Source organism: Corvus moneduloides, chromosome 21 (assembly GCF_009650955.1).
Source record: "Corvus moneduloides isolate bCorMon1 chromosome 21, bCorMon1.pri, whole genome shotgun sequence".
In the NCBI taxonomy this organism is placed as follows: Eukaryota; Metazoa; Chordata; class Aves; order Passeriformes; family Corvidae; genus Corvus; species Corvus moneduloides.
Window position 1 is genome coordinate 155,148 of NC_045496.1, and position 24,886 is coordinate 180,033.

At 39.5% G+C, this 24,886-nt stretch overlaps 1 protein-coding gene across 14 annotated transcripts in view; it reads right to left on the reverse strand.

The window, feature by feature from the left end:
- RALGPS1 (Ral GEF with PH domain and SH3 binding motif 1) overlaps nt 1-19,509 on the reverse strand; it is an 87,067-nt gene extending 67,558 nt beyond the window's left edge. For 9 of the 14 annotated variants that reach the window (XR_004244079.1, XR_004244080.1, XM_032130920.1 and 6 more), the window contains exons 1-10: nt 19,422-19,509; nt 16,979-17,095; nt 15,083-15,176; nt 13,088-13,210; nt 11,270-11,377; nt 9,404-9,454; nt 7,204-7,287; nt 6,620-6,709; nt 4,957-5,049; nt 2,976-3,102 (exon numbers count right to left, since the gene is read on the reverse strand). Coding sequence is in view for 12 of the 14 variants with exons in the window: in XM_032130920.1 (XP_031986811.1) it covers nt 2,976-3,102; nt 4,957-5,049; nt 6,620-6,709; nt 7,204-7,287; nt 9,404-9,454; nt 11,270-11,377; nt 13,088-13,144 (610 nt within the window). In the remaining 2 variants the exon portion in view is untranslated. Of the gene's footprint in view, nt 1-2,975; nt 3,103-4,956; nt 5,050-6,619; nt 6,710-7,203; nt 7,288-9,403; nt 9,455-11,269; nt 11,378-13,087; nt 13,211-15,082; nt 15,177-16,978; nt 17,096-17,425; nt 18,873-19,164; nt 19,260-19,383 lie in introns of those variants that run through there. The other 5 variants (XM_032130910.1, XM_032130911.1, XM_032130912.1 and 2 more) reach the window with 5 other exon arrangements.
- Nucleotides 19,510-24,886: the final 5,377 nt, after the last annotated feature.

The window sequence follows — 24,886 nt, forward strand, 5'->3', positions numbered from 1 at the left end:
AAGATTTCTAACAACTTCAATTCTCCTGTAAACCTCCATTTCAAGAAGTGCCATAGGAATAGTCCTGCAACAGCAAACTCCTAGAAATTGAGGTTGCTCTTCCGAATTTTTGAAATATCTCTACCTTCTTCGGAAGAGTGAAGAGAATGCTGTCAAACGAATACATTATCTATGTATCAGGAATGAAATAGTGGGGCTCCACTTACAGTATTTAGACAAAAAGCTGTCACAAGATCGATGTTACCTCAGACAACAACTAGTTATTTTGCATACACATTTCCAAAGAATTCTTTCCTGAAACTGTTCTATTATCATTCAAAGTTTCCAGATTTTGCCCCACTGTTGTATTCCAAGGAGAAAAAAGCAAACAGTGCAACAAATCTATAAATTATAACATCATACCCATCTTTCTTTGTTCTACAGCATACAGAGAAAACCTAAAAGATCACCAGCCATGAAGACAAGAAAGAGCTGTAGCTAGCAATTACACCCATGAATTTTCAAAACAATGTGACTGCTATTTTTTCCTGAATCACACTGTGGCTGAACACTTCCAACAGTCCACATCACAGCCTTGCCAATCCCATGATTTGTTTTTTTCTTTCCTTCTCTCTCTAAAGTTGAAAGACCTGTCTGAAAACAAAACAACTGCTGGATGTTTTAAACATAGTAAGAAATATATTAGTTTCTCATATTATAGCCTGGTTGGAAACATAAGAGCAGTTGTCTGCTGCATTCATCTGGTTACACAAAATGTCCAACTGCATCTCTTAGAATGCAGGGAAAGCTTTACTTTACAAGAACAGCAACACTGCCTAGTCTTTGTAATCAGCAGGGAGAGGGTCTCTCATGTATGAAACGCCAGATACAACATATGCAGGAGGATTCAAAGTCTCATGGAGACTGGCTAGAAAACAGCAGGAATTTCAGATTCAATCCTGTAACTCAGCAACATGCCGATTTTTTCCTTTCACTTTCATTACCCAAGTATTTTATTAGGCTTGTAACACTTAAGTTCATTTCAGAAATATTTTAAATCTTATCTAGAAGTGGCTTGGAGTGATGTAATAATAACTGGATAGTATTAAAACACTTCTTACCCAAGGCTGTGAGCCAATTCTATAAATCAGAGTACCTGGAAAACTTAAGTGGCAGTTTTAATTTCCCAGTACATTCTCCAGCTCATTTCAAACAATCTCAGGCTTCTCATTCTCTAATAACTAAGTAGCTTTCTTGCAGTGAGACAAGAGGCTGTACAGCACAAAACAGGATTCCCATGAACTCTGCAAATCTTCACACCTTGTCACTCTCATTCAATTGTTTTATGTTCAGTAGTTACTCCTAAAATCAGCTATTAGTCTACTTGTTCATTTAAACTGAATAAAGAAGCTGTTCTGTAAGTAATGTTGTCTTCCTTGAGAAGACATTTATTCACTGAAACAATACTCTCTTTTGATAAGCTAATATTCATTCAAACCTGAAGTTATTTACAAAGCAGTTTCAATAACTCGAATCAAGTTTTCAAGACAGTTTTAGAAGTATGGCCATTAGGAATGGCTGTCAAATTTATTAAATAAGAAGTATTTTAGATAAGCAGTGCTGATTGTTTTCCACAGCAAGTTGTACTGGGACTCATGCTGCTCGACCTATTCGTAAGTGATCTGAAAATGGGAATGAACAGTGGAACAAAAATCTGCTAATGATATTAGCTAATTGAGAGGAGCAAAGAGAAGGGCAGACCGATAGGAATTACAGAAGGATTTATGAGATAAACTGCTTGAACAGTAAAACAGAAGATGAAAATCTACAGATAGTGTTACATACAAGGGGAAAAAAAAATCCTGACTTTCCATATAAAACAAAAAAAGTAAACCAGTGCCAATAAAGGCATAAACTTAGCATTACAATAAACAGTTCATTATTGCTACTAAACTTTGAGGTAACAGAATGTTAGAAATTATTAAGTAGAGCACAAAAAGCTTCCTGAAGCTAAGTGCATAAAATCTATCCTGCATTTCTGTCTTGAATTTTGCAAGCAGTGCACTCCATGTGCACCCTCTTCCCCTAAAAAAGGATACAGGACTGACATGCTGCCCAGGCAAGTTGTCAAGGATGCCAAGTGGCATCTGCACCAGGCATGATCAAGTAACCCAAGGACTCTTCCTTTTGGAAGAGAGGTAACTGAAGATTTACTGCGAAGGCAACAAATAATGACTGAAGTCCATAATGTCAGGAGTAGCCTCCAGCTGCGTAAGGAACAAGGTAGGGTTTATCTAGCGAAGGTAAAAAATACCATGTTCAATTCAAGCAAAAGAATATGGTACTGGAGAGAGCTGAGGAAATCCTGCCAGCTGGGTGCTGTGCACGCAAGTTCATGTGTGTTTAAAGTGAGAGTGCAAGTGTTCACAGAAGATAAATCTATTGAGGCATTAGAGGTTACTATAACAGAGACCGCAATTCTGGCCCAGGAAGGCTAAGCAGAATTCTTGAGCTCTTGTTACCCAGGGTCAGCAATTTAAAAACATTCATCCTTTTTACCTGCAGTTTAGCATCTTACTAAATCACTAATAAAGCCAGAAAATAGTTCAATATATTGGACTACCTTCATTAACAATAACCTTTGTGCAGAAATATTCCCAGGCGAAAACACTGACCAAAAAACCAATTCATCAAATGGCTACTTGGTGCATGTCACAAAAGGAGACAATATCAAGACTGGACAGCATTTTAACTGTAGGTCTCCCTTTTAATACACCTTCACATTGACTTACATGTGTGTTTATTCAGCACCTGAGAGAAAAACTCCTACAAGAAGCATGTATAGCCTAAAAATCTCAATTTGACCTAATTTTTCTAAATACGAAATGGAGTGAACCGTATCTTCTACATATGGTGTTCTTCAGGTGCACAACATGGTACATTAGCACTTGTCTGCCAATGAGCTACAGATAAATAATGTAATTGTTCACACTCACCTAAATATGGAATCGTAGGAACCATTTTTAAGCTTCTGATGTACTCTCGTGTCCTTTTATAATTATCTTCTTTAGACAGTAAATAGTCTAACTTCTCAAAGGTGGTCTTGTCTTTCCGATTCAAAAGCTACAGAGAAAATGGAGATCATAAAATTTTCAAAGACAAATCCACACAAACCCAACAATCAATAACTTGTTGAATTGCCCGGAGTAAAGGAAAGCACAGTCTCGTTATGACTAACTTTGTGCTGCTTTGGGTGATGATGATAATGTTTGAAAACGTGCTGTTAAAAAAAAGGCAATTCAGTGTAAGTCAAGCTATGAAAAAATATGACCATTATTTCTGACTAATTTGTCAAGGATTCTCATATCACGACATCAGTTTTGAATAACTTCAGCAATATTAAACTTTTAGAGAAAAAGTATGTTATTATACAGTCACCAATGTTCTCGTAACTTAGAGTTGCTAAAAATGCTCTGAATTTAAAAGTACAAACAGCAATGGAAAATGCTCTAAATAAATGCAAATTATGCCATTTCAACAGTACCTTATCAAAGGTATGACAAAACTATTCAGAAGAAAGTATATGGAAAGTAAACCATTGTGATATTAAATCCACGTTTTCTATTTCTTAGACTTACTACAGACAATTAGAAAAACATTTAGGGATTAAAAACTCCTAGTGACAGGAGGCTGAAAAGTAAACATAAAATACACAACTGTAGCTATAAAAACACATTCCCTGTTTCAGCTGGTTTAAGAAACTCCAGCAATATTTTTAAGATTGTTTTAAAAGCCAATCAAGCTGGAGTGAGTGGAGAATTATGGCACTGTACTCTGGCTTCTTGCATGTGTCCTTTCTGACAAGAGACAGCTGCTCCATAGCACATTCCTTCATATCCCTTTTCCCCTGGAAAATTCCAGTTCTTGTACTAAGCTTTAATAAAAAAATAACATAAAAAGGATAAAAATGTTAATAAAAAAATAACATAAAAAGGATAGAAATGAATGTATCAGAATAATTTTGCTGTTTTCTTTTAATCAGCACAGAGAATTGCTAGAGGCCCTGCCACTGCAATGTATTGCATTTTTGAACTACTGCGCCTACAAAGAGCCTGGCACCTCTTTAGGTCTAAGTCAAATTAGTCACATAGTTCATTTCATACAAGAGCAATTTTCCCTATTTAAGTTCCAGCTTCATCAAGCTGCTCAAAACACCAGGCACTTACTTTTTTATTAGACTATAACCTTATTCTGAGCAATCAAGTCACAAAATAGTTGCAAGCATTTAAAAAGCTTGATAAACTTATCTAAGACTTAAATATAGCCATCTTTATTTATAAGCTCTGAACAGCCAGTGTGATCCATGGTGTGTGGAATACTTAATTGATGAGAATTACCCAAACCTTTGTACAGTTAAATGTTACATACAGTAGAAATAACCTATAACTGTGTATTCCTCTTTAAAGAAATATTTAAATTTACTTTAAGTTTGCTAAGAAGTTCTGCCTTCCAGGGACAGAGTTTCTGAAAACAGAATTATCAATGCTTTTAATTTCTAAAGTAAATAAAAATTGAAATGCATCATGCAATAATCACAAAATTAATGCTTGTATATTTGTAACATGCCTGTTTCCTTCCTTTTAGGTAATGTATTAAATGATACACTATGTTTTGAATAAGGGGACACTGATACACGTTCTGTTCTAAGATTACTTATCAACGGAAGTCTTCTTGAGCATATAACCACTGGCTTCTAGAACACATAGGAAAACAGGAAATTTACAGGAAAATAGATTGTTTACAAATATGCAGCCAAAACTCTACTTTTCACAAAACATGTAACAGGCCGCTACTTCTGCTACCACAGTACCACAAAAACATAAAAGCATCTTCCTCCAGAGTTTACAATACGACAAATTCCAAAGAAACTCAGAATTCAAACAAGACAGAAGGGACAATGGTCAAGGCAACACTTACAGCCCAAGTTTTGGTCAGCCTGAAGATAGGTGCACTTTGCAGTGCTGACACCACAGACATAAGAGAATGAAGATTATTCAGTTCCAGAAGCTTCTGAAAAAAGGGAGTAATAGCTTTTAGCACATTGAAAATGGAAGCAGGATTAATTAATATCAAAGTTGCATTAATAAACCATGATTTTTCATTAATAAAATACCAAGTTTTCATCTACGACTGCAGATAACAATATTATCCAATGCTGTCATGTGCAAGATTCTTAAGACCACTGTAGAAGTTGCCAATTTTACAAGTATACCCATCAATATAATAGGCATTTCAGTTTAGAGAATACAAACCGTATCTGATTTCAGTTTGTTATTTTCTAAGGCTGTTCCCTCAGGAACAGAAAACAGGAAAAAAGTATTTGATGCATCGATCTTGAAAATTTATGGTTTTTTTGGAAATTAAAGATTTAAGCAAAAACATTACATAAAGATGCTGACAATCCTCTCAGAATTAACACAACTTTTGCCTTTGTAATCTGTTTTATAGGAAAAATTTACCTCACTTCAATGTACTTTAAATTTATTCTGTGTGTTGACAATTAATCAAAACACACAGAGCTCAGGCAGACAATACTTTGGAATACAGCTGTCAAGATGATAATGCTTGCTACAACAAGAATAAAAATGGAAAATAGAAAAATGAGAATTGCTGTCACGTAGCTTCTTTGTAAAGCTTAAAAAGAGGCTGGATTCATCCTTGAGTGATCCATTTACTCACTGCTCAGAAGCATTTAAGGAAGATCTGGACTTTATGGAGGGAAAACCAGGAAAAGGAAAAAAGCAAGAGAATGAAAGAGGGCAGTGTTCCCCCTTGTGCAGGCTAAAAAAAGCCCAAACAAGCACCACAACTCTTATTTCTAAGAGCAACCTAGGACCTCCAAGTTGAACATTCTCCTATTACTTGGACTATTTTTTTGTGCCAGTAACTTACACAGATAAATATTCTTCTATAAGTACAAAAGTTCTAAGTAAATTGATTGGAAATATGCACAATGCAAGAATTGTTTTGTACTATATGGAAAGTATTATTTTAATTACCTACACACATATACAATTTCACATACAAAATTAGCACTCAGGACTTTGATCCAAGTGCTGTGTCACTCAGGGTCATATAAAACAGAATGACCACAGGTTGTGGAAGAGATAAATATTTTTAAATTTGTTTGTTTGTTTTAAAGTTAAGAGTAAAATGCAGTGCTTTATACCAGCAACTACATATCACAAGCAGGAATACAAGTCTCACAACAGCTATTTTAGAAGCAAGAAATTTCTTTTCATAAAAGTTTAAGTTTGAAAATGGTGGGAGACAAAAACCAAAACAATTTACAACCTCATTTTATGTTGTCAACACTCAACTGGCCACCAACAATTCAAACCACTTTTAAACTTGGTAGGCAGAGGTACAAGATGAGTCACATTGAACTGGGTAGTTGCATCTAACCAAGTAGAAAAGAACAGTTTTCATGCCTTTATCTTACTCATGTGGTACAACATAATAGATGTGCTAAAACAGAACTGTTACCCTCTGCAATCCAACAATGGCTCACACGAGTAGTCCAGAAACAAACAAGAAGGAGTTAAGGTTTTGAATGATAGTGTAAGAAATTTGCACTTACTTTTGCTATTTTCACAAAGTGGCTCAGTATTTCTGCCCTTATTTTTAAGGTCTGTGCTGTTAATATTTCTCGTACAACCCAAAAACTGACCTGTAAAGTAAACACATTTAACTTTATTACAAAAAAATGGACTTTATTAGTCCATGAGATGAAACATTTGCAAACTCTCACAAGGCTCCAGGAAGAAAACAGGGTAAGGAAACAAAAAAGTTCTGATCCCATGAATTCTCATCTGTATCACTGCAACTGCCCTGGAGCATTATTACCACTACCATGAAGAGGTAGAGAAGTGAGACAACACCAAGAAAACTGAATTAGCAAGTGAAACAAAAAAAAAAAAGGAACAAAATTGCTCATGTTGCACCATAGCAAAACATATTAGGAACTAATAATTAGGAACGAATGGTCTAGAGGAACAACATGAAAATGTGGACAAAGCAATTGAAAACAGAGGCTGTAATTTAAAAATCTTAATCCTGATTTGGAAAAATAGGTTTTAATTCACATGAGTAGTTCCGTTTAACTTTATACTCAAAGACAACTGTCAAACAGTACCTGTTCATGACAGCAGTCAAATTACTTACCTGGTTAAACCTCCTAGTAAAGGCAACAATATTTGGAGCAAGGGTGTGTTTTTCTTTCTTATTCCATCCACAGCTGGCTAGTTCCTAGGAAATACATTTAAAAATTGCCATAAAAACCAGAAATTAGTTCTCCTTAACACTAGTTCTAAATCACTCTTCTGTTTTTAGAATCTCAAGTCTCAGTTTCAATCAAAATGTTGTTCAACTTTCCAAATGTACACTACTAACTTCAGACACCTTCACACGAAAAGGCAGAGTCAGCCAAAGAGAATTCTGCTTCTGAAAAGCATTTTGTAATGCTGATAAATGGAACACACTCTAGAGATCTGTACATGCCGCTGTGAGCAGCAGGAGAAGCACTACCAGTTCCAAACATATTTTAAATCCCAATCTCCAGCACTTAAACTTTCTGCAGATAAAAATGCCAATTTGCATCTGTCAGGACACAGATTCTCCACATGAACAGTCCATGTCTGGTCTTATGATGCTGGAAATCATATGTTTATGTGGAAAAAAATCTCAGACTCTACTAGGGACAGCAAAATTTACCTTTGTCAGAAGAGTGGAAGAGGTCAGTAACCTAAGGATATTAAGCGGTTGCAAGACGGCTAGTGAGTAACAATGGAAAATCCTGTGTATGGCAAAATCATTTGACTAGGTTTAAAATTCAGACTGAATAGGAGGATTGATAAAAGCGAGTGATTCAAAATACCCCTGCTGATTTTTTTTACTCTGCTACAATATACCATGTTCTAGAATTACACTTCATCTCTTTTTTTTTTTTTTTGGTGTGGAAGGATGCTGGCAGTTTCCTCAATGTGCACAGTCACAGGAAACTGAAATTTGTGGAGATTGCAATTTCAGGACTTGGAAAAAAATCTAAGTAAAGTTACATAGAAATCTAGAATGTAAGCATAATTATTTCTGCTGGAGAACAAAGAATTGTTAACTAGACATCCTCTTACTAAACTCTGCAAAGTAAAATGCAGATGTGTTTTTTAGTAATAGCTGTTGAAAAGCAGGAAAAAGCCTCAGCAAATACCACATTTAAAGGATGTTTGTGTGTTTGAGATAAGACTTAGCAACCAAAACTCTAAAATCTTAGGTATTTCCATCCATGCATAAGGTCATGTTAAAAGACTAAAACCTTGAATTTCAACCAGAAAATGTTAACCTTCTTAGTCTAATAACTTACCTAAAAACAAGGGGCAGGTTCATGACAAACACACAGACTATTTCTTGCTTTAAAACCTAGTCCTACAGTTGGCAGAATTTCAGCAGAAACAGTTGTTTATTTTTGGCAAACGAACTATATTGACAATTCCAATAAAATGAAAATCAGAAAGCACAATTAACAACTAATAGTTCCTGGTAACTGCTACGTATTCAAAGACCTGTATTCTAGCAGAAGCTGAAAATACAATAGTTTTCTTTCTGATCACTCCTCACTGAGTTACATCTATTTGCCAGAGTAACACTTCAGGGAATTTCATTTCGAAAAGGCAAAATGAAGCAATGACAAAGGAAAAGAAGGACAGCAAATCAATTGGTTTGGGATATTTTTTGCTATAAAATTCTGTGGCACAGGTCTCATAGTAACTAAAATAAATGCAAAATTCGCTTTAAAAAATGAACATCTCTAGTTTTGTATTTTATTTTTTTGGTCATTCATCTCCTTGGAGTATGACACTACCTCTGCTTTTGGCAAAGGTAGGTAGAATAAAAAACCCCCTCTGCTTTGTTCTGATATTTGTCTAAACAAAACTTCCTCATGAAAGAATATCTATGTATCAATTTGTACATATTGAAAATATTTTTGTTAGCAGATTTTTCTAAGGGTATTGCTAATTTCTTATGGCCAGAGGCACAAGTCAAACTCTGAAATCAGATACGAATTGAAAATTGGCAGCAGAAGGGAGAACAGAGGATTTTTACGCCTGTTAAACTTATCCTGAAGAAACACTCCACTAAAAGCAAGACTTCCAGGAAAGCAAAGTCATCTCCTTTGGCAACAGATGACAAATCAAAATAACTCATGCTGGATTACATATTCACAGTGCTAACAAGGAATATGCCTAGAAAAATATTAGTGCAGCACAAGAAGGTGAGCATTTTTGAACAAAAAAGCATTATTTAAATCGTCACATTTCCTCAGGCACTGAATTCCAAAGATGTAAGCAGATGGTTTAAGAAAACCTACCTCAGGCTGTATAGCTTTAAATACTGGCATATCCATCAATGTTATCTGGCTCTGCAATGAAGACAGAATTTTACATCATGTAACACGAAGAGCTAACAGCGACATATTTCCATCTGCCCTTCAGTACCTACAAACCATATACATATTCCTCAATGACCAGAACTAACCAGCCCTGGCTTTGGCCTTGCCTGTCCAGGCTGACACACCACAACCAGAAGTGCCCCATCCTGAGTGACACCCTGTCATTCCTCGGCTGTCCCCAGGTGAAGACTTTCGGTACCTGCACCAGTCTAAGGGGAAATACCTGTGCTTGAGAGTCTTCCTGTTATGCAATAAATGCCTGAGACAGTAATGGCAGGAAGAATTACAAGCCTTTCACACAGAGAGCAGCATACATTTTATGTTCACTGGGTTGAAAGGCGATAAATTATTACATGTTAATTAGTTATGACTGGAATACGCTTTAAAGGGGTCATACACAGATTTTCAGTCCCACAGACACACATTTCAGTTTTTCATTTCTCTGCATGTTAGTGGGGTTTTTATTTGTTTTGCTCACAGCTACAGGTGGCAAATGGAATTGGAGAGAAAAAAACCAGCTTACAGAAGTTTGGAATTGAGTTAAAAAATGTTACAATGATATAAGGTTGCATACATCTGTGGTTTTAAAGCACAGCACTAAATCAAGACCCTCAATCAACATGCTTCCATCTCAAACCAAAAGCAATAGGAATAGAAAATTGATGAGTTTAAGCTTACAAGCAACTTTACCTTGACTTCATCATTTTATAAATACAGTTCCAAGATAATCACAAATGTAGACTACACTCTATGTTCTGGGCTGTCTTTGGACGTAACATTTCTATTCTGATGAAATCAGACATACCTATTTTCACATGATTTTACAGTTCTGTCTAAATTGTGTCTATTAATTTCTGAATCCAGTCCTTGACCACGGATCATGTGAACCTGGATAACTAGGAGCAAAAGCCTTGGGATTTTTTAACTGAGTTGATGCAGATTTGCCATTCAAGTATTTTTGTAATTTTACCTAACAACAGCTCTCATCTGTGTATTCTCTATTAGTGTTAAAAAAGGCTCAAAGTCTCAAAAAGGTTCCAAAGTGACAAACTTAAAGGAATAAGGTAGGCCTATCTCCAAGATTTTTTTTTGGTGAACAGGTATTAAACAAACTTACATCAAATAATGACACATCATTTTGACGCTCAGAATTATTAATGAAAACATTCAACCTTATGTGCGGTAGCTTTCATCCTCACTCCTTCCAGTACCCCAGCAAGTTAACACGGAAATTTAAAACAAGGAGCAAGGACAAGAATTGCATTGGATGTTTGTCAAAACTGCAATTCTGCTTCCAGTTTAACACTGAAAAATTGTTATCAAAGAAAGGAAATTGTTTCCTCTCTGTAAGCCTCTTCTTTGCTTTTAAGAAACTTGCTTCAGGAGAGAAGCTGAGTATTTGTCAATTAAATAAAAAGTTAATCAGACTGTGTTTAGCGGCCAAGGTTGGACTTGATGATATTACAGGTCTTTTCTAACCTTTAGGATTCTATGATTCTATAAGTAACATCTTCAAACCTATGCTAGGGTCTCCTAAAAGACTTTAAAAAATGCAAATGACTTTATACAGTAAAACAAATATGCTGTGTCAGGTCAGTACTAAATGACTAAATCCCAAGACAGGCTTATTTTACTGAAGCTGATAAAATCAGAAATTTGTTTTCAAGAACACTGGAAGTTTATTTAAAAGATATTTTTTTAAGAAAAAAGATTTCATGTTATTTAGTACTCTGCAAGCTCTGAATATTATACAAGCTTAAATGCAAAAATAACGTTTCTACTTACAGCAAACTCCTCAGGAGTTACTTTCAACACATCAAATACAACTGCATCGTAGCTTTTACTGGCAAAATCTGAACTTCGTCCTTCCAGAGAATCTGAGCTGCTACTACCCTACAAAGAAAAAATAGTAGGCTTACCTGCAGAATGATGAATTTAATCTCAAATTCAGGAAATAAATATCTGTAAAAATACTAAGTAATGACAAGAAAATGTATGAACTTCAAAAAGTTTCAGACACCAAATTATCAAATTTAGTTTTGCACTGTTCACAAATGTTTCCAACTTCCTTCTGCAAAAACTACAGTGACATAAAATTTTAGCTCTATGAAATATTCTGCTTTAGCAAGCCATCTTTAAAATCATAGACTAAATGAAAGAGCTGCCACACAAAAGGAAACGTGTTGAGATTTTGAAGATTCATATTCCATAGGATTTTTAAAATTAAATATGCAAAGTAAAGAGTAGGTAGATCCAAGTCAAGCTGCTCTATCCATAACATTATAACAAAGGGAAAATTGACACATTCTGAAATTTAATTTTCTGCACACTACTGATTAGGAAAGCCTGACATTTGTACTGGTCAAACCCAAGAAGAGAATAAAGGGGAATGAGTAGAAATGCAGACAGTCATGCTGTATCAGGAAAGTGCCAAGTCAGCATTCAGAAAGAGAAGCACTGCCTCAGTATCCACTGAGGGTAGTGAGTGAAGGATCAAGAGTAACACAGTCTTGTTGGACTTCCAAAAGATTTTTGATGTTATTCCTCACTCCAAAGACAATAAGCCCTAGCACAGAAACTGTCCTTGCAAAGATAAATAATTAGTTACAAGGCAGTTGTTACAAGCACTGAAAATATGTGAATCTGAAGAGAATTATGTGTAAGTAAGTGATGTTTATTATATATTCAACAATCTGGAAAACCCTGTAGAGTTATTGAAAACTAGGGCTCTTAATTTTACTTATTTAATGTGGTAAAACAAAAAACCTGGCAATGAAAAACTGAAAAGGGCCTTCACAGGATTTGATTAAGTCTAGAAAAGGAAAAGAGAAAATATATAACAGATTATTAATATGGTCCTTCATAAATCCACATTGCATGCAACTTTGGAATACATATGCAGTATTAGTCTCCATCGTAAAGCTGAAAAAGAGTTTCTCCAATCCCACATTTAAAATGTGTGCTTTACAGGACAAGCTTTACTATAGCTGATTATTTCATCATAATATTAGATGAAAGCAAAAAACTAGAAAAACTCAGGCAGCTAATTCCCAAGCAGTGTTCCGTTGGCTGTCATGGAGCAACAAACAGGCTGTTAGCTGTGCACAGCAGCTCAACACTGAACATTTTTGGAAGCAGCACAAAAGAGCCTCCTGGTCTCCACAGGATACAAATATTAAAATGAACAAAATCTTAGAGCACTTTCTCACTAGCAGACCAGTAAATTAAAAAGAAAAAAAAAAAAAAAAAAAAAAGGAAAAATGCAGCTGGATATTTCTGGGTTCTATTTCTGACTGACTCCATTTTGATGGTATACTACATTGCTCTGAACTCACTAATAATACATGGCTGCTCTAAATTACAGGTCAAAAAAGCTATTTAAAACTAAATAAAATGAGTAATCATCAATGACAACAATATAAAAACATGGCTGTGAACACCAAGAACCATGGAGTATTCTACAATTACTCTCTTGCCATGTTAGTTCTTTTTCTTACAAATGGTGTGGTACTTGACTACTAGTGCAAAGGGCTGCTGTGAAAGCTGAAACAAACCAAAATTTCCATTTTGATACAGGAGCTAATAAAACCCAAGGAACCGTACCTCTGGAGTGGCGGAGGTAACCATCACATTGGCCATGAGGTCATTCCTTTTATACATGCTCTCCACAAGATGCAGGAAGTTTCAGCTCAGCCAGCACTGGTTGAAAACAGAAAACAGAAATTCCTGCAAAGCAAATAATTTGTGGAATAAATAAAATCTATAAAAAAACCAAAATGCACACAGAAAATAACCCAGCAATACAAGAGATTTCAGTTTTCTTCCTTGGAGCAAAGGACTTAGGAAACAAGATTTTCTTAGGAGATAGATGCTCTTTTTTTTCCAGGTACCAACTGTGAAGGAGTACAACTGAATATTGCTAAAGCCATGCTAAGTCCTTACCCTTACTTCCGCTCAACTCAAGAAATGCAGGGAAAAAAAAGCATGATCTGTCATTTATGTGGAATTAGGTTTTACATAAAGTCCCTCCTAGGCAGGACAAAGTCCCAGAAACTGCAGGCTACCACAAACTGCTTACAGAACTGGCAAGTCAGCTCAAGCTCTGATTCTCTTTAACTGAGAAAACAAACAACACGGTTGTGTCATCATTCCCCACAGCACACATGGATGAGTCCATGGCAAGTACTGCCACTGATTCCTTGGACTCTTTCAGCAGAATCTGTAGTTGCTCATGTGTGCAGCTAGGGATACTGCCATATCTCCCTCTGGGTCCTTGCATTCCCTCCCACAACACTGATCACACCAACAGAAAAATTCTGAAAAAACAAACAGCTAAAAATAAAAATAACCTCTTATTTTACTCTCTTTAGAAAGATGAGGTCTTCACTTCTCATTCCTACAAAGACAAACAATTCCCCCCAGGATCTCGCATGAAACAAGTCACTAATTTTGCTTCAAGTAACGTCAAAATCTTCTCTGCTAAACAAGGCAAGATTCAATTTCTTTTACCTTGTCTCCTGATAAAACTAACTCATATTTTGAGCACTAACAGACTTCTAAGTATTTCTAGGTCTGGAGCTGCTCTTCTTAATAGTCCTTACAATACTGAAGTGGAAAGTAATTCTGTAGATGTAATTTCTTTAACGTGTGGCATTTACATTAAGGCCACAAAAATATTGTGTCCTCCATCCCTGCCTTTCTGAATAGGCTCTCCAGAGTGCAAGGAATCAATAACGCTGTGAAAGGGGAAAGAAAAATCCCATATGTGAACTTGTATCATGCCCAAGTTCAGTTTTACACCATGTCTGAATGTTCATTATATCAAAGTGAGACAAAATTGCTCTAATACCTAAACCCAAAAGCACTAATATACTTTTGCCTTTCAACATTCAGCACATACATAAATCTTGCAAGGCTAGAAACGTTCATTCTAGACAGGATCAAAATAGATTTGCTTCCCCTTACAGCCCCCCTGCAAACGTTTCAAATATAACACAAGCACTAAAAATGCACTGCTTCTTCCTATGTGGACAGATTTCTCCAAGATTCACATCTACTAAAAAATACTCCTCTTCACTTGTTTTGCTACCTTGATGAAAGTCATAGGGAGCAATTATCCTTTTAAGTCAAAGTCCACTTGGTCATTTGAAGCGCTTCCCCACCTGCAGAAAGCCTCACTCTGCACACAAAGTAACACAGGAGCTAATACTAAGCCTACGGTACAAAGAGGCTGTCGAACAACACAGAGAAAGATATTAAAAATAATACTCCCCAGGACTTGCAATATTTCACGCCAACAAAATTAAAAAGAAATTTTTGAAAGTTTAAAAATTATCAAAGGTCCAATATGCTGGCAACAAAAGGTAAAAAGTCACTAAAATGACATACAACTTCTTTTCGCAGCTTTTGATTCTTACAATTTCTTTCAACTCGCTCAGGTTAATCATTAAAATGATGCATTATGCAAACAGTGCTAAAAATCAAAAGTAAGAAAACACCTTATCTGTTTGCACAGAAGGTTCATGGGCACACTGCAGTAGATCTCCTTCATAGGCAGCCAGAAGCAAAGTGGATAAATCAGGATGAAAACATACATACCACCAGAGGTTGTCTGTTCTTCTTTGCCAATTTGACAAACCCATTTAGATACGTAGCGCTCTCTGAAGCAAAACTGAGGACAGTGCAAAAACAACTGGAAAAAACCCCCAAAAATACCACCATCAAAACCAAGCACAGAAGTAAACCTTATAGCCATTATTTTAGCAGCATTTGTCAAATTTTGTTATCTATGCCATAGAAGCAACATTCTCTGAAAGCAAAATGCGAATTTTATATTGCTGTTAGTAATATGCACGTAATGCAGTAAAAGTGCCCGTAAGTTCAGTCTCAGTACTAGTTACCCAACTCAGAAGAAAGTCACTGAGACTCTTAAGCGCAGAAAACCACTTCTGGCCAAGAAAGTCCCTGTGCTCTAATTTCTGAATGCTAGCAGAGCATAGGAAGTTACTGACTGTTCACATTGCTTTCAGCCAATACAAAAATAACCATGTGAGCAACCACTGATGACTGTTGTTCTCATTGTTTTTTTCACTGGAGGGAAAAATACTGAACTAGACATGCTTCTTGTCAGCCCTAATTTGGCCATTCTGGACTCCACAAGTCAACTGGCTTAGCTGATTTCAAAAACCATTTACTTACTATTTTCATTAGTTGATTATGGCTTTCCTAATACCACTGAATCATGAACTGAGAGCTGCAACACACTTTTAAGAAAACATACTTCAGTATTCTACCAAAATAACTGTTCTTCCTTAAGCTTAAATTAGCTGGAAAAGTAGCTCAGTGAAAACAATTAAAGTGCACAATGGCCCCACCTGGGCACTGATAAACTTGGTTAGAACCAACGAAGTAACCAGTAGGGTTTGGGATTTTTTTAAAATAAATTTAGAACAGAATAGTTCCAGTTGGAAGCGGCATACAGTGATCATCTACCTAGTCTCACTGCCTGACCACTTCAGGGATGACCAGAACTTAAAGCATGCTATTAAGGACATTGTTCAAAGGCTCTTAAACACTGACAGGCATGGGGCACCAACCACCTCTCTAGGAAGTCTGTTCCAGTATTTGACCAGCCTCTCAACTAAAGAAATGCTTACTGATGTTCAGTCTGAACCTCCCCTGGTGCAGCTTTGAATCATTTCCATATGTCCTGCCCTGGATTCCAGGCAGAAGAGATCACCATCTCCCTTTCCATGTCCCCTCTCAGGAAGCTGCAGAGAGCAACAAGATTGTCGCTCAGCCTCCTTTTCTCCAAACTAGATAATCACAAAGCCCTCAGCCACTCCTCAGAGAATTTGCCTTCCAGAATTTGGTATCAGACATCAGAATGGTAGCAGGAGTCATCCTACAAAAGCAGTTCATGGAGACTGCCTGTTGGTACCTGGTAAAAAATAATCACCTTTATAACCATGCAAACATAGTTATCATCTGTTAACTGGAAATGACTCCACACAAATGGAACACAAACATGAAGAGGGAAAGCACTGCTGCACAATGTCAAAGGGAACAAAGTGAAAAACATTTCTGCTTGACAACAGTAATTACAAAAGCAATACATGTTCTCAAAAAAGAACAAATAATAAATCATAAAAACCCCCAAGCAAAGAACCCAATACCATCTTGATCCACATCAAGACAGGGTTGCAGTGCTCTCTCCAGCAGAAGTCCTCCTTCAAAAGTCATTACCCTTCAAGCAAGGCTGCAAACTTGAATCAACTTAGAAGACTAAGTATAACTTCCCTAAGCATGTATCTTGAAGGGAATCTTCATGAAACAGTTACAGGAAAAGAAACATTTATCTGCAAATTACAGTAAAATACTACTACGACTCAAGTTCTCTAAACAGAAGTGACAAACACTTCTGTAATCTCTGGTTATCAAATGTAAGTGAAAATATGAAAGTACCTGTAACGTTAAATACAGTTGCATACTTACAGTGGAATAAGGCAGCTGCGCACTCAACCCATTTTGCTGCACACCTCCATTAGTCCGCTGTTGGGTCTAGCTCTGGCTTTTCAGTAGTTTTATCTCTTGCTTAAAAGCATAACATCCCTGCAAATACCAGGAAGCAGGATTATGGTGACATTTATTTTACAACTCAGTTCTTCTCAAACGGGGCACTCCTCACCTGAAACATGCACTCTGGTATTTTTATTCTTACCTCTCACTCACAACTTTCATTGTTAGTTCCCCATTCTAGTTTCATTGCTATGTGATAAATTCCCAAACTCACAAGAACTACAAATACCTCACAGAGGGAAGAGCAATGTATTACAAATTTCATAGCTAAATATACTCCAAATACGTGCTTGTAACTCTCCCTCACTCTGTCAATCAACACAAGGTTCAAGCCAATACATGCTGTTTATTGGTTTCACTCACTTCTTTCAATGTGCTTTATGAATTGTAAATGATACTCATCCTCACACCACTTTCTTCAAGGCTTACCTAAACAAAGCAAAAGGGACACAAACCCAAATACAGTAATTATTTTATCTCTGTATCAGCAAATAAAGCCATGGCTCTTCCACTGAACACGATCAGCAACAAACCAGAGAAAAATATTGCTTAGGTAACTCATTTTGGTAATATTTCTATTAGGCATAGCCCTTTCCTTTTCTCCTCTTTTGCCTTTTACCAACTTTTATAAAACCTAATGTTTAATAAAATTATGCATCAAATGGGAAGAAAATAATCTCAAAGACAGCTTCTTTTACATACTCTGACATGAAAATCCCATTAAAGCCCATGCTGCTTTGATGAAGGTAAAAATCACTGCAGATCAATTGGTGTTACAACTGTGCCTCTACTACAGTCTTTATTTTCCTTCTATCGTTAGGGAACCTCCACCTTAAAAAACTCTATTTTCTAGACTTTAAATATTTGCAATTCCTACTGGCATCAAAGCAAGCTATCTTTTGCTGGACAAGGAGTATTCTTTTCACAAACCTAAAACTCATCCAGTAGGCATTCCTCGCATGAGCGAATTATCCTAGTTCACAGAAGAATCAAAATGACAACTTAAAAATGGGTTAGCACTCACTTAAGTATTTCAATCAAATTACAGACATGATGCCTGTTGTCTGCCCTGCATCATGTGGCATTTTAGTAAAGGGCAAACCTTGTAATTACTGCGCACCTCAACTTCTAGCTATCTTCCCTTTACTAAAATAAGGCAAATAAACAGAAAATAAGTTGGTTTAAAAGTGTTTTGCAATATTTTTCTTCAAACTGGTGCTACATCACGCAGGATAGGCAACATACAGAAAATGAACAAACAACTGTGTGTAGTTCTGCCCTTTACAGCATCTTCCTGTCCTCAGAGATGAAGAATATCTACTAGACATGGCATGAATGTTCAACAAGAGAAAAAAATATCTAACTATCAAAGCATCTACTGGAAATAAAAGGCACAGATTGCAACATTCATAGATAAGGTTTCTGAGGCAAGGAATATCCTTCTGTATTTCAGAGACACCAACGCATCTCAGTTTTTCCAATAATTAGTATGACAAGAGTATCTAAGCTCCATTTTGTTAGGTTTAAAACAACAAACCACAGACAAAAGGCACGATGTACTTCTATAACCAAGAACTTCCATTTCCATTCCTTCTCCATCCACTACATGCCAAAACCCCAAGCTGACATAAGCCTACAGAAGCTAGACCAAAAACTGTCTGAAGTGATTTGAAGACAGATCGCAGTCAAGGCTCTTAACAAGACCCGCACGGTATCATCCACAGGATACGCAAACAGTTTCCAAATTTATTCCTAAAGACACAGAAGGACGTGGCCAACCCGAGGCGGTTTCCACCTGTTCCGCCCACACCCCCGTCCGTACTCCGGCTGCTCTCGCTGTCCGCCCGGAGCTGCACCGCGCACCGCCAACTGCACGTGCCCGCCCCGCCTCAGCACAGCGGGCCAGTCCCGGAGCCTCCCGGGAGCAGGCAGGGCCGTGGCACCGCCCTCCCCGCGCCGCTGCGACATCGCCCGGCGGGGAGGGGCCCAGCGCCCTTTCCGAGAGAGGCCGCGGCGCCGGTCGGGCGCTGGCGGAGCGGGGAAGCGCCGCCCGGCCCCGCCAGAGCCCAGCGCAGCCCCCCCCCCCCCCGCCTCCCGCGCACCTGCCGCGCCCCGCGCAGGAGCCGCCCGGACCCGCCACGGCGGGCGGCGATGGGCGCTGCCCCTCTGGGGGGCCGGGAGCCGCCGGCCTCCCGCAAGCGTCGCCTCCGGAGGGTGGGCGCCCGTCCGGGCCCGTCGCCGCAGGGCTCCGCCAGCAGCACACGCCCGGAGCGGGGACGGCAGAAGGCGGACGGACGAGGGGCTGCGGCGGCCGGTCCCACCTTTTCTGCCGGGGACGCGGGGCTCATCCGCTCCTCACCTGTTCAGGGCTTGATGCCCCGAGCAATACCCACGACCCCTCTCGGCGAGAGGGAGGCGCCCTCTGCGCCGCCGGGGACGAGGCCCAGCCCGGTTGGGGACCGCGGGGCGGGGCCGGGGCGCGCGGACTGACGCGCGCGCCAGCCAACCGCCTCCCGCGCGGGAGCGCGCACCAATGGGCGCGGGCGGGGCGGGAGCGCGCGAGCGCAGGTGCTGCTGCGCCGTCCTTGGCCGCGCCCGCCTCGCCCGCGCCCCCTGGCGGTCCCGGCGCGGCTCCGCACGCGGCTCCGTGAGGGCCGCAGGAGCGCGGGGTCCGGGCGCGGGTTCCCCGCGGAGCGGCGAGCCCGGGGGGCCCGGGCAGGGCTTCCGAACAGCCCGGGCGCCCCGCAGAGCACCGCGCCCGCGCTCCGGGAGGTCCGGGCAGGGCTTCCGAACAGCCCGGGCGTCCCGCAGAGCACCGCGCCCGCGCTCCCTCCCGGCCCCAGCAGCGGGTCTGGCCGCTCCCGGAGAAGAGGCGGTGAAGTGCCGTTCGTTCGCGTCCGCTCGCTGCAGCATGGGCTGTGTCTTTCCCTTCCCGGTGCATTGACGAACCTCTCGGAACCTCCAAACTAAAACCGGGTTTAGGTTCAGGTCCGGGTGATGATGCTGCTGGGTAGTGACCATGTGTGTTCTTGCAAGGCAGTCAAAGAGGGCTTTGTGGGATTTTTGGTAATTGAGAGTGGTACTTGAAGCTACGAGGCAAAAGGATGGTGCACCTTTCTCCGATTTACAGCTTATCTAAAGGCAACGTTCAGGCACAGTGTGTGCAGGCCTCACTACGGAAAAACATTGGCTCTGTGGACTGGTAGCTACATGCGGGATTCACCCAGCCCATCAGACTGGCCTGCAGTTTTGCATGTTAGAGAACAAAAGTCTAGTGAGGGTATACAGAGGAAGCTTTGAGATACTGCATGATGCCCAGAATACATTTAGAAAGCGTCTTTCCAAACTCCTGGTTACTAAAGGTTTTCAGTGCCTATCAAATGCAGAGCAGTTTAAACATCTTCAGATATCCCAACTAAATGTATGAGTGTGCTTTTCACAGCATAAAAATTCAATTTGAGAATAAACTGTAAAAATAACTTTAAACATAGGTTTGAGATCTGCTTCTGAGTCCTGATGCTCACAACACCAATAATTACATCAAAGCCAAAGGCACTATATGGGAAGGTATTTTCCCTACACTTTCCTCCCCCTCAGAGAGGCTAAAGAAAATTAATTTCATATGAATCTCCAAACATTTAATAGACTATTCTTATTTGAGTTTATCCTATTGGTGTACTGCCAAGCAACACACTTTCCTCTAATACTTATAGCATCAGTTCCCACTAGAGAAAAAGTACCGAGTTCTCTCGCAAAATGTTTTCCGCTCTGTCCTGTATCACCGTGTCAGGACACTAAAACAGAAGTCCATGGGCTACAGCCTTTCAAAAATATACATTAGTTACTGGTATTTCTACAGGAATTTGGAAAAAACTATCTGAAAACTAGTTAACTTCTTATCCAAATGATTATGAGATTCCGTCAGAGTTTCCAGTCTGCCGCTTAAAGTACGGTAAAATGGTGTTGTTCACTGCCCAGGTAGGTCTCATGCAGCACAGCAGGACAGCCTCTGAAATCCTGGGTATAAACCCTGCTCTGCTAACAGTGGAATCACCCAGCACCTGCTCCTCTTGAAGGTGTCATAATGAGGACTGGAAACCTCTTTTTCTGTTCTTGTTTTAGGCTTCTGCTATGTACAGCACCTTAAATGACCCCTACATAACATATTTTAAAAAATCAGCCAGCACCCTCTGGTGGAAAAGAATGCACAGACAAGCAATGTTACTTTTGACAACGTCATTAGCCATATAATTTCCCAGAATTTTAATGAAATGTTTCTGGCTATAACTCAACTGACTTTTGACTTAATATTCAATTTAAATTTTTCTTAAACCCATGCACAATACAATTGTACTATGCTGTTTCATATAGTTCATGAAATGTAGCATCCATGAGATTGGGCTTCATTTTCTCTGCGTGATTATTGCTGGAAGAGTATAAATTCCATATGTCATGTTCACTGGCTAGTCTACCTTCTCCTCAACCTGTTTTCAATAAGTTTGCATTATGAAAAGCAATGGGGCCTGTGTCTGCATGTACACAAAGATCAGGTGAACAGAACCAGTTCTTTTTAACTGGAACCAATTTTTTCCCTTAGCCTTCTTAACAAAACTTCTTCACAAAATCTTTGTCTTCTATTTCCTGCTTTGCTGAAAGTGGTATTTTATAGCACTTTTCAAACAAGTATCCAATCTCTCAGTCTGTTTTTCCCTTGATGCTGAATTCAGAGATGCCAGCTAGGATGAGAAAAATTCGGGTATTTCAGAACATTCATAGAATCGGAATGGTTTGGGTTGAAAGAGACTTAAGAGCTCATCTCATTCCACCTCCCTGCCATGGGCAGGGACACCTCCCACTAGCCCAGGTTGCTCCAAGCCCCGTCCAACCTGGCCTTGGGCACTTCCAGGGATCCAGGGGCAGCCACAGCTGCTCTGGGCACCCTGTGCCAGGGCCTCACCTCCCTCACAAGGAAGAATTCCTTCCCAGTATCTCATCTATCCTTGCCCTCTGGCAGTGGGAAGCCATTCCCCCTTGTCATGTCACTCCAGGCCCTTGTCCTAAGTCCCTCTCCAGCTCTCCTGGAGCCCCTTTAGGCACTGGAAGGGGCTTTAAGGTCTCCCCAGAGCCTTCTCTTCTCCAGGTGAACTGGTCCCCAGCTTTCTCTGCCTGTCTCCCATAGCAGAGATGCTCCAGGGACCTGATCATCCTTGTGGCCTGGATACAGTGCTCCCAGTGGTGGGTCTCATGGGAGTTAATTTAGTTCATGGAATAAAGTACTTTCATTGAATATCTTCGCTGAAATAACCTGAAGTACTTTCCACTTATTAGAGACAAACTCTAAACAAGCAGGTAAGTTAAAGTTTAACAACACATACTGTACTATGACACTGTAATTATTGCCACGGATTGCAACTTTAAACAAACATGACCTACCCAATGTCAATGATGTACCCTTAGGTAGAACTAGATAAAGTTGAAATCCAATGCTAGAAAAAAAAGCTGAATTAGAGTAAAAATTGAATAATTTTAAAGTGCAAAGGATATCAGAATTATTCTACTAGCTAGACATTTTTAAAATTTTAAAATCTTACACACACAACTATAATTTCCCTTCTTTCCATATTTTCATGGGGACAAAACTGGCAGAAAAGGGGTCCTTTGAAGTTATCAGCCAGATTACATGGGCAAATGACCTATGTCATCTCCCACCTGAGCACAGTGGAACTCTGTGTCTTCACATCCAAATATTTTCCTCTCTATAAAAGGAGAGAAACCAATATTTCGAAAGACTGGTCAGATACTGTGAAGTCTTCTCATGTGTTATGAATGGCTCTTGAAGTGACAGACACTGTGTTACATTGTGTGAAAATTTCATTGTAACACCATTTAAGCTTTCTCTGACTAGCTTGGCAAATTTCAACTCATAAAACCTACCCAGTTTTCTAATCTTGTTGCTTTGGTGATATCCCTTCATTGTTTTCCCACGTTTTCTCTTCCAAAAGCAACTGTGGTTCTTCACTTTTATGTGTTTTTCCATTAATCCTCAACAAGTCTATTTTCTTACCATCGCATTTCCTTTACACCTAGCCAGGATCACTGTCCTTTGTCTACTTACTGCGTTTTCAAACAAACACCTTTGTAATTTCTCTGATACTGCCTCATACTGATGAACCTTACAAAACTGCCTCAAAATGTCATCTTCAGAGCCCTCCTTTGTTTTAATGACAGGAGAGTTCACTCTGGGTGCTCTGATCAAAACTCTTCAATCTTTTCCTCTTCTGGCAACATCTGTTGTCTTTTGGTTTAGAGTACAAGATTTTTGGGGAAGTTGTATCAGAACATGTCTGTCTTCAACAAGAGTCCAAAAAAAAAAAGCTGTTTGATAGTGGACATAGAAGTATGAGCCTTCATGAAAGCACAACTTTTCTCCGTCCTTGACCAAACTCCACTACATTCAGGGACAGGTGACCAGGACTGGTAGTTTACCACTACCCATAGTGGCATATTTACCTTTTGCTAGTGCTAGAATTTTGTGCTTTTCAAAATTATACAATTTTTAAATGGGAGAAAAAAAAAAAAAGGCAATTTAAAGGAAAAAATGTTTTATTTCATTAAGATTTTTAAGTGACTTTTATAATTTCAATACCACTCGTGTTATAGGGCATGCTATCTAGACACTATTGCACACACCATGCATGCCTGTTGCTCCAGTGCTGCAGACATACATCCCATTATTATTGAAAACCACATTTCCAGAAGCACTAGAAACATACACTTCTATGGGAATGAAACTACCTAGTTCCCTTCCCCCATCAGTCCCAAAACGTTTGGTGCCCTTAGGGGAAGTAAAGGGTAAATTTATCTAGAATCCTTTAACTTAGATTGTACTTGGAGAGCAGTATACAGAAAACACAGCACATTTTTTGATGGACTAAAGGACGTAAAAAGCATCCAGCTGTAATGAGGATGCTTCCCACTTGCCATCAAACAGCAATTACTGAGGTACCAGGGCCTGGGAGTGCTGTTGCACCTGCACACTCCACGGAATTTCCACAAGGTGTCCAGTGTTGTGTGACACCCGTGCTGCCACCCAGTGCACAGGCTGTCTGCTGCAAACACATTCAGGATGCTTACAGGGCAGATGTCGAGGACCATGTCAGCTCACGCTCTTCCCAAACTCGCAAGTCTGCTGCTGTAACTGGTCTCTGAATGGAAATTTATAAATGAAGGAAAACCAGCAAATATTTTCTGTAGGACCTGCAGAGCACCATGGCTCTAAAAGTAAACTTCATCAAGTTCCACAGACTAACCTTGCTGCATCTTATTTCTGACCCTGATAGCTGCCTGACCAGCTGAAGCAATTTTCCCAACTCAACAAAACCAAACCAACAGAGGTATGGAATACTAGCAGCACGCCGTGTTCTCTCTGTTCTCCAGGTAAAGGCAACAGTGTTTATCCCTCTCCTAACAGTCAGGTCTTGTTTACCCCATTCTGCATTACTGGCAGTTTCAGACCTTGTAAGAAGGAGATCTGAAGGGAGATTTTGCTGGAATAGCTACTCTGACACCAACAGGGACTCAGGGACTAACCCACTCAACTCCAGCCCCTCCAAATCCCATGGTCGGTCAAGATAACCATGGCCTACAGCTCCACTGGGGATGCTCCTGTTAAATTCAAGGTTGTGGGCGAGGAGGAGTGTACCTACACTTGCTAGGAGCAGCATCAGCCCTACTGATACATGTGGCAGAACACAAAACATAAATGCTGCTGTGGGAAATGAAGCAGGGTGTCTCTCCCCAAGAGACCTGCCTTGGAGCGGCACG